Source organism: Leopardus geoffroyi, chromosome D2 (assembly GCF_018350155.1).
Source record: "Leopardus geoffroyi isolate Oge1 chromosome D2, O.geoffroyi_Oge1_pat1.0, whole genome shotgun sequence".
Lineage (NCBI taxonomy): Eukaryota > Metazoa > Chordata > Mammalia > Carnivora > Felidae > Leopardus > Leopardus geoffroyi.
This window is the reverse complement of record NC_059334.1, coordinates 12,141,080-12,150,798: the sequence shown is the minus strand read 5'-3', so window position 1 is coordinate 12,150,798 and position 9,719 is coordinate 12,141,080. Positions and strand designations below refer to the sequence as shown.

At 44.3% G+C, this 9,719-nt stretch overlaps 1 protein-coding gene across 1 annotated transcript in view; it reads left to right on the top strand.

The window, feature by feature from the left end:
* Positions 1-36: 36 nt before the first annotated feature.
* The window catches only part of MTR (5-methyltetrahydrofolate-homocysteine methyltransferase), a 105,673-nt gene continuing 95,990 nt past the window's right edge, over positions 37-9,719 (top strand). The window contains 3 exon segments of the mRNA XM_045437237.1: positions 37-514; positions 3,862-4,076; positions 7,919-8,008. Of these exon segments, the coding sequence (XP_045293193.1) occupies positions 481-514; positions 3,862-4,076; positions 7,919-8,008 (339 nt within the window). The 5' untranslated portion in view covers positions 37-480.

Sequence of the window (9,719 nt, the reverse complement as noted above, 5' to 3'; positions counted from 1 at the left end):
CGGGACCTCCCACGCAGAGGCTAGATTGAGCGGAGAAACTAACTGCGCTGTAATGTGTCCCAAAGCCTAAGGCGGCTGAGAGCTTCGGTCCCGCGTCTCGGACGCCACGTCGTCCTCCTCTTCGGTTTCGGTCCGCGCCTTGCCCGCGACCCGGCCTCGGGCCGCCCGTGTCTGGCCGCCAGCCCCGCGCGGAGGACAAGACGGGTGACCGCGAAGAAAGCACGTGCTCGAGCGCTGTAGCGGCCGAGGGCGCGCGTTATCATCCCAGCGCCGCGCCCAGGTCCTGCGGGGCACCTCCCGCGCGGCGTGCGGTGCGCCCAAGGCCCGGGGCGCGGCGGGCTCCAGGGCCCTTGGCGCTCCCAGCGACTCGGGCCTCAGGCAGGCTCCCGGGCGCTGGCTGGCGTCGCTCTTGGCCGTCTCCTGTGCAGAGCGCGACTTCCCGGCTTTGCCGCTGGCCTGAGGAGGAGGAGAGTCGGCGGCATGTCACCCGCGCTGCCAGAGCTGACGCCTTCCGGTAACGTTGCCACCCGGTCTCAGCGGTTCAGTTGTTTATTGACTCCTGCTATGGGCTCCTAATCCCTAGGGTGATTTTCCTCCCCAATTGGAGACGCGCGACCAAGTTTCCCCGCGGGCGGGCTGGCGGCACCTTTGAACCTGCAGAGCAGCCCTGAGGTTCCACGTTGTTCTGCTTGGTTCCTCCCGCACCTGTATCCCTCGCTTCCCAGACAGACCATCAGCAGCCGCGAAGCACCGCCCTGTCCCCGCGTCCTGTCCCTGAAACACGCTCTTAATGTCAAAGTAACGAAACTTTTGCAGCTTGGTGCACCATATTCCAGCAGGGCGCTTTGGAAGTTTTGCATGAGTTAACGTTCTTATTCAGTACTTTTTGAGCAAGTGCTCATCCAAAGGAAGTCCACGTGCTGAGACAGATAGCAAACCCAGAGAACTATTTGAAACTGCAGCGAACGTTTCTTTTCCACATCAGGGTTAGAGCAAACTCCAGTGTGCACAGAATTATCACTGTAAAAGAGCAGATAGAAGGTCGTGATGGGAAGTAGTAATCGCAGCTGATGGTGATGCTGGGGGCTCTGAGATTAACTTTGAGAAAAAAACTAGCTCAAGAACTGAAAATAATTTCAGCTTTATAATGAGCTCTGGGTCTCTAAGGTCGTCCCTGGTTAAAATTTGTGGTCAAATCTACCCATGAAAACATGTGAGCTATGAGGTAGGCAATGTAGCAAGAAGAGAACCAATGATAAGGACAGAACAGTAGCTGTCTGTGACAGAAAGAGGGTGTTCATCTTGGACAGGGGTGAATACTGAAGTCCTAACTCAGAAGGAAATTTACACAGGTGAACTAGTGAGCCTGTTGACTCTGGGGTTCTGATGTGGGTGTTGAAACCAGTGGAAATGTAACTGAGAAACATTTTGTCACTGATGCTATCAAATAAGATGGACAGAGGCCTGTGTTACAGCTCTTTAATATCTCTGCTTCATGACTTTTTTTTATTAAAATTTTTTTAACGTTTATTTATATTTGAAGGAGAGAGAGAGAGTGAGTCGGAGAAGGGCAGAGAGAGAGGAGACACAGAATCCAAAGCAGGCTCCAGGCTCTGAGCTGTCAGCACAGAGTCTGACCCCCAGGGCTCGAACTCAACACGAGAGCATAACCTGAGCCATAACCTGAGCCGAAGTTGGACGCCCAACTGACTGAACCACCCAGGCCCCCCTCTGCTTCGTGACTTCTTACTTTCCCCTTCCCATTTAATTAAAAAAGGAAATACATGATTTCCCTTTCATCTAAATGTATCAACAGCAGAAGGCCTCAGCTAAATGGGGGAAGTGCAAAAACTCGATATTTCTGTTTCCACTGTGAGAGATGTTGGGGAGAATGTGCCCTGTTAAGAACCTGACTAGTCAGGAGTAAAATGTACAGGATGTTCTGTGCGTAATGAACCGAACGCAGATAAGCACGAGTGTATTTTGGTTATTGTTGTTCTTCAGGGAAGATCTCAATGACCGATTACCCTTGCAAGGGAAAGGAGAATTCTTAAAGTGACTTTTAACTCTTACGAGAAGGTTCTGGAGGGCAAGGTGATTAGAAGCCAGTGAAAGATAATCCTCTACTGGAAAAGCATGAGGATTACAAAAGATAAGAACAGTGAACACTTAAACCCACAAATCTGGGAGGAAGACCTCTTCAGGTTCTCTCCAGAATGGCTGTCTGTGTTCCAGCAAGCATACTTGAGGGTTCAGATTTTCTTTGGCGTTATCCAGCCTTATAATTATTGCTCATCTATTGAGTATAAATAAGTATCTTTTTTTTTTTTTTTAATGTTTGTTTACTTTTGAGAGAGAGAGAAAGAGACAGAGTGTGAGCAGGAGATGGGCAGAGAGAGAGGGAGACACAGAATCCAAAGCAGGCTCCAGGCTCTGAGCTGTCAGCACAGGGCCTGATGTGGGGCTCAAACTCATGAACCAAGAGATCATGACCTGAGCCAAAGTCAGACACTTAACCAACTGAGCCACGAGGCGCCCCTCAAATTTTTTGTTAATGTTTTTTTTTTTTATTATTTATTTTTGAGACAGACAGAGACAGAGCATGAACAGGGGAGGGGCAGAGAGAGAGGGAAATGCAGAATCCGAAGCAGGCTTCAGGCTCCGAGCTGTCAGCACAGAGCTGGATGTGGGGTTCGAACCCACGAACTGTGAGATCATGACCTGAGCCAAAGTCGGACGCCCAACTGACTGAGCCACCCAGGCACCCCTAAGCTTGTTTTAATTCACATCTAATCGCTAATAAGCTTGAGCATTTCTTCAGTAGTTGTTGAGTATTATTTTATCCTTCCTTGACTTGACTATTCACATCTTTGTCAGAGTTCCTTGTATGTTATAGATGTTAGTCCCTTTCAGTTTTAGACATTGCCGAACCTTCCTCCAATCCGTAATCTGTTATTTTTGTCTATGGTGACTTTCATTTAATAAGAATCCTTAGTTTTTATGGCATCAAATTCATCATTTTTAAAAATATTATAGGTTGGGCTTTGAGCCTGAAGTCGTTCCCTATTCTAAGTAATGAAGATAGCCTATATTTTCTTTTTCCTTATGCAAATATAGTTTTATGGTAGACTCTTTAGTGGGCCAAGTAAACTCTACTTTTTCAAGGTTAATTCAGCTTTTTTTCTGGGCTTTTAGTTTTCCACATAAATTATGGAATATGTCAAGTTTCTCATAGAAAATCATGTTTTGTTTAGTTAAAAAAAAAACTTTGATCTCTTGCGTATATGAAGACTCCTTTAACAAGATCTCAGAGTTTGTATATGTGGGGGGCAAGGTTGTTTTATGGTAAATAGTAAACTGACTTAAAGACCAAGAACAGTTTGTGTATTTCTGGATTAAAAAGTGAATACAGTAGGGACCCCGTGGAAGAATGCTTAGACTTTTTATGACGATAGGAGGAGGAGTAGAGGCACACTCCGCCATCAGGTCTGCAGTGAGTGGAGAAGTGCTCCCTCCCTAGGTGGAGAGAGAAGGAAAATGGAGTGAGCCAAGCCGTAAGAGGGTTTTGAGGCAGAGACGGGTGAATTTTGGAGCTCCCAACAGAAGACTTCTTTGGGCAGGATTAGGTAGAATCCCCTACAGAGGGAAAAGGACTTGAAGCTAAAAGCAAGCAGGTTTGGGACAGCAGATACGGGACATGTTGAGGGCAGCCAGGAAAAGATGAACCAAGGAGGAGGCTCAACAGGGAATTTCCAGGGACTCCCATAAGTGTAGTTCTGTGGCTTTTCAGTAGTTCTTAGAAACTCCCCCTGTCTTTTTCCCCTTTCAGTTTTGAAAGTCAGATTTTCACTTTCTTTAAAGCAGGTGTGAAGAAAACCCTGCGGGATGAGATCGAAGCCCTTCTGCGGGAGAGGATTATGGTGCTGGATGGAGGGATGGGCACCATGATCCAGCGGCATAAGCTAAGTGAAGAAGACTTCCGAGGTCACGAATTTAAAGATCATGCCAGGCCACTGAAAGGCAACAATGACATTTTAAGTGTAACTCAACCCAATGTCATTTACCAAATCCATAAGGTCAAGTATCCCCAGGGTCTTCTGTGTTCATTTGATTATTCTGTAAGTCGTTTCGCATTCGGAGGGCAGACCACTGTCCCCAGTGTCTGGAGGGGACAGAAGAAAGAGGTGGTTTGTTCACAAAGAAGGCTTGTTGGACACCAAATAAAGGTCATGCGCTATGATGAGCATTCAGGATAAGGAGTTCAGAAAGGTAGTTTTTCTGCCTTCGAGGCATTTAAAGTCCAGTGAAACCACAAAGATCTTGGACAAATTGGGGTATTCACATATGCTATCCTACTTAAGTCACCACAACAGCCCTGGTGAAGTAAAATCAAAGGTAGTTATTCTTATTTTGTAGATTTGGAAGTTGAGCCTGACAGAGGTTAAGGAACTTATCTGACATTAGGGAGCCTCCCTGACTTGAAATCCCATCCCCTTTCATTCCATTTTTCTGTGTCCAATAAAAATGGTTAGTCAACATAAAGAGATCAGGAGGAGGTAACTGGGTACGATACATTTTTATAACATAATTAAACACAGAACGAAATTGTTTTATAGATTGTCATAGGAATTACACAGAACTGTGACTAGAAGAGGTATTAAGATGATCAAATCTGTTTGATCAAATCTGTTTTCCTGGTCTGGATTCAGTTAGAAGGACAAAGCGTATTTACCAGTTAAGCGAGAGAGTTTTATTTTCTGGAGAGGGGCATTGTTATAGGTGTTTCAAGCTCTTCTTAAAAAAAAAAAAAAAAAAATGTCTAAACAAGTGATTAAGTGTTCCAGTGAGTATGGAAGGGATCATTTTATTGTGTGGTCAAGACTTTTTTCTAGGTAAGGTGAAGGATAGCATTCATTTGAAGAAAATGCCTTTCCTTTGCTCATAATGGGAATTCTAGGTACCAGAAGATTTAGAATTGGTCCTTGAAAAGGTGTTGGTTCTGCAGGAAGAATGGTACCTAAGTTTTTCTGCTTGGCCTTGAGACTGTGTAGTTAAATCCTGTTAACTACAGGAATGCCCTCAGGGGTATGAATTGCTTGTTATGGTTACAAATACAGTTCTTATAATGCAACTGATAAGATCATATGAACTACCATGCCATGTAGCTTCGTCATATTGTTCGTGTGGATTATCATTAGATTATCAGCTTCTGGAGGACAGGAATTGATGCCTGTTTTTCACTGCCAAATCCCTACTACCTAGAGCATCTCACACGTAGTAAGTACTCAGTAAATATTTGTTAGAGAAAGAATCCTTGCCGTCTGTATTAGGTAGGCATCTAAATAGAACTACAAGGTACCCACAATAGGCACATGAAGCAAAAATGGCTGTAAATACAATAAAGTGTAGGTGGGTGTCCCATTTCTGGGGGTGCATTTTCTAGCTAGAGTTCTTCAAGTGCAGAGAACCTACCACATTCTTGGATGAAGAAAGGAAACACTGGGTTGTTTTCACACTTGGCTGTTTCTAGCGGCGTTAGTGACCACGGATCAGATCCCCTGATGGCTAATTTTAATGGAATGTCTCGGTTATGTTTGTAGTGTAGGTGCCCGACCCGGAAGCTTCTGTGATTGTAATGCAAGTGCCTGACATGAAGCTTTTGGCTGCCAAGGTACCCATTTCAAAGACATCCGTCTCATATTTAACGTACTACAGCTACCGACTAAACACTTAGATAAGAAACCAGGCTGTTCCCACCCATGAAGTTCTGCTTTTAGAGAGTCCTGGGTGACCCAGACAGCCAGCTATTTGACCCCATTTTTCCCCTTTCCACAGCCTGATTCCCACTCATGTCTTAAATTCGGCAATAAAGAGTGAAACTGCGAAACCCCAGGCACCCCATCCCTATAGCCCGGAAGAGGCAGAACCCCATGCCTGTGCTTCCCCCCGCCCCCACCCCGCCCCATGTACCCCTCACCCCTTGCAGTGTGGCCCTGGGCATGCCTGTACCCTCCAGGACTTGGGAGTAATATACCTTTTTCTCCCCAAAGTGCCCTGTGGTTGTTGCTGAGATGTGTTTTGCGGTTATAAGAACCACAATGGCTGATGTGGCCACAACTTAGGTTCTGCCCAGGGAAAGTTTGTGGGAGCTGGCCACGAGGACTACCCTGCCTTAAGTATCACTGTCACAAAACAGAATTCAACACCTCTGTTAGCCTCTACAAATGCTGTCCTTAAAGTCCTTCTTTAGTCTTGACAGCTTTCTCCAGAAGAAGAGTGAGGAGCAGGGACATTACGCAGCTTGCCCCTGATCACATGATTTCTGCCTAGGGCCCTTGAGTGGGATTTTGAGCCAGGAAAAAGGTGTAGAGAGAGGATGAAGAGCCAGAAGAAACACTTTTTACACTGTGTACAATGGACATTTTCAGATCCACACACAATTGGAGAAAGCTGCGAAGTTCCCCCTAATTGTAAAGACAGTACATGTTTATTGCTTAAAAAAAGAAGTAGCTAGAAAATAGAAAACCATAAAAGAGAAAATCAAAACCAGGACATATCAACACCGATAAATAATTGCTAGTCACATATTTTAATTTATATTTTAATCTAGTTTTTTTTATACTGGGATTTTAAATGGGATTATATTGGGATTACTTTATACTGTTTTATAATTTGGATATTTTTTATCTGTATACATGAGAATTAAATGTTCTTAAACATGGTTTAAGAACTTCATAATATATTCTGTGTATATGTTATTAATGAATTTATTTATTCCTAGGCATTAATGTTGTTTCCAATTTTTCTTGCTCTTTTTTGAAAAATTAAATATAATTTGCTCTTATAAAACAAAACCCATAGGTAAGAATAAATTTGCTTTGACCACTACTCCAACTTTCTATTTTTTCTCCTGACCTAACCACTTACATTAGTGTGTGTCTTTCCAGATCACTTTGTTATGCATTTATATGTATGTATATATGTGTGTACATACATGTATGTGTATGCATACATATCAGTAGAAAATTCATACTGCTTGTGTACGTGTATGTTTTAAACTTCATGATGTCATACTTTACACATCAGTCAATTTTGGTTTCTACTCAGCGATACTTTTTGGAGATTTTTCCATGTCGGTATATGCAGATACAATGTTTTTTAGCTGCCACAAAGCATGTTATAAAGTGGATTAATTCTAGCTTATTTAGTTTTTCCCAACTGGTGGATATTTAGGATGTTTGTAACTTATAAATAGGTAAATCTTGGTTTTCATTTCCTAGCTGTTCTGCAAACAGTGTTTATCAGTTTGGGAAAGGTTGTGTTTACTCAGTACTGGGAAGTCAGGGGAGCTGAGAGATTCTAGAGTGTTCATCAGATTGAGGTTGAGAAGGTATTGTCCAAAGAGTGAAGTGCGGAAGGTAGGTTGAGGAGAGGTTGATGCTGAGACCCTCAGGCTTCTGCAAGAGTGTAGCTCTGGCTCAGAGGGACCGGGAAACTGGGGTGGAGACAGCTCCCGGCAGAACTGGGCTCTCATAGTGTGGTTGTCAGTGGGAGCCAGCTTGTGCTCAGGCCGGAGAGTGCTGTTCGAGCCAGAACTCGATGCTTGTGTTGTCATACAGCCACTGTGGAGAGTTAGATTCTAGTACTTTCCAGCGAGGAAACCGGAGTCTAAGGAACTTGATTCAGTTCGTACAACTTAGCATGTGAACTGTCAATTCAGGGTCTGAGTTTGTTTAGAGCACATTCCTTTCTATGACATCCTTATGTCTTTTTGTACGTCTAGCCTCTGGTGTAGTGCCGGCCGCTTAGTAAGTGGTCCCGGGGTGTCTGGTGGTGGTGCCGGTGGAAAGTCCTATTTGTTGCTGGGGGACAGGGGTTCTCAAACTCACAGCATTGACATCACTGTCTCCTGTTGCAGGATTACTTGCTGGCTGGAGCAGATATCATTGAAACGAACACTTTCAGCAGCACTAATGTCGCCCAAGCTGACTATGGCCTCGAACATTTGGTAAGAGCTCCATTGTGCCTCAAGTCTGAGACATGTCTGCGCGTTTGCTGCCTTGGTGGTAGTTGCTAGTGAGAAAACCACCAGAAGCGCGGAGTCCAGCCAGTGCCTAGATGCCTACTTTTCGTGGTCAGACTTGGAAAACAGTTTGAGTCTCTTCTGCTTCTGAACATGGCAGACCGTTCATTTTGTAACTGGTTTCTTTTATGGGCACGTAATCAAATAAAAATGATACTTATAGTGGCTGCTGATAAAGGCATAATGATTGGCTGTGCGTGCAGTTTGGGGAGGCCTTTTCATGTACTGGGTGGCAGATTTGGTTTTCTTTTTTTTTCGTTGTGGGGAAACACGCGTAACCTAAAATTGACGATCTTAGCCATTTTGAGCATACACTTCGGTGACGTTAAGTACGTTCATGGTGCGCAGGCATCACACCTCCCATCTCTAGACTCTGGTCATCTTGTGGAGCTGAAACTCCGTAACCCCCGTTACCCTCAGTAACTCCCCGTTCTCCTGCCACCCCCCTACATCCCGGAAACCACCACCGTACTTTCTTTATGAGTTTGACTCCTCCAGGTGCGTGACGTGAGTAGAATCATAGTGTTTGTCCTTTTACAACTGGCTTATTTCACTCAGTATAATGTTTTCCAAGTTCACTCATGCCGTAGCCTATGTCAGAATTTCCTTCCTTTTTAAGGCCATATCGTGCTCCGTATTGTGTGTTCGTTCATTTGTTGGGGACACTTGGGTTGATCCCACCTTTCGGTTATTGTGAACAATGCTACTACTACGTACCCACGATCTCCTTGCTTCCCTGCTTTTGTTTCCTGAGATTCTGTACGCAGAAGGGGAATTGCTTGCTTCATACGGTAATTGTGTGTTTCATTTTTTGAGAAACCACCATGCTGTTTGCCACAGTGGCTGCACCGTTTTGTATTCCCACCTACAGTGCACGAGGGTTCTGAGTTTTCTACGGCTCTGTGGACACTTGTTAGCTTCTGTTTTTGGGGTTTTTGAGTTTTGTTTTATGAAAGTAGCCATCCTCATGGGTGTGGGGTGGAGATCTGGTTTCTTTTTGATCAACATGATGCCCCTTTTCCAAATTTTATAAAATGTGGATGATGGGAATACGTAGTAGATGCCTTCGTTCCCCTTTTTGCGTGGGATTTTTCCAGACACGTTCCTCTGTTTTCATGCAGGAAGTCCTGGTGCTCCAATACTGATTTTTCTCATGATGTTTTGTGAGATCTTGTGTCTTTTGGGTTATCAAGGGAAAATGATGAGTTTCGTGTGATTATTGGGCAGGAGTTGGCCAACTTTTTCTGTAAAGGGCCAGTTAAGTAGATATTTTAGGCTTCGTTGGTCATATACAGCAACTCCTCAACTCTGCCATTATAGTGCAAAGGCAGCAATAGACAACATGCAAATGAATGAGCTTGACTGTATTCTAGTAACATTTTATTTATAAAACAGGCTCAGGCTAGATTTGCCCCGGGGGCTATGGTTTGCCACCCCGTATTTTAGGATATTCTGCCTTCTTAATTACTAACTCTGCGGATACATGACACATAGGATCTTAGAAGGGATCCTGAAGACCACAAGTCTAGGGCTTTCTAACCTGTGAAGCGGTGTCTGTGAACCCCTTTGAGGAGGCCTATGAACTCCTTTCAATTGAGGTTTGTGCATACTTTTTTATTTCCCAGTGAGAGGGTTC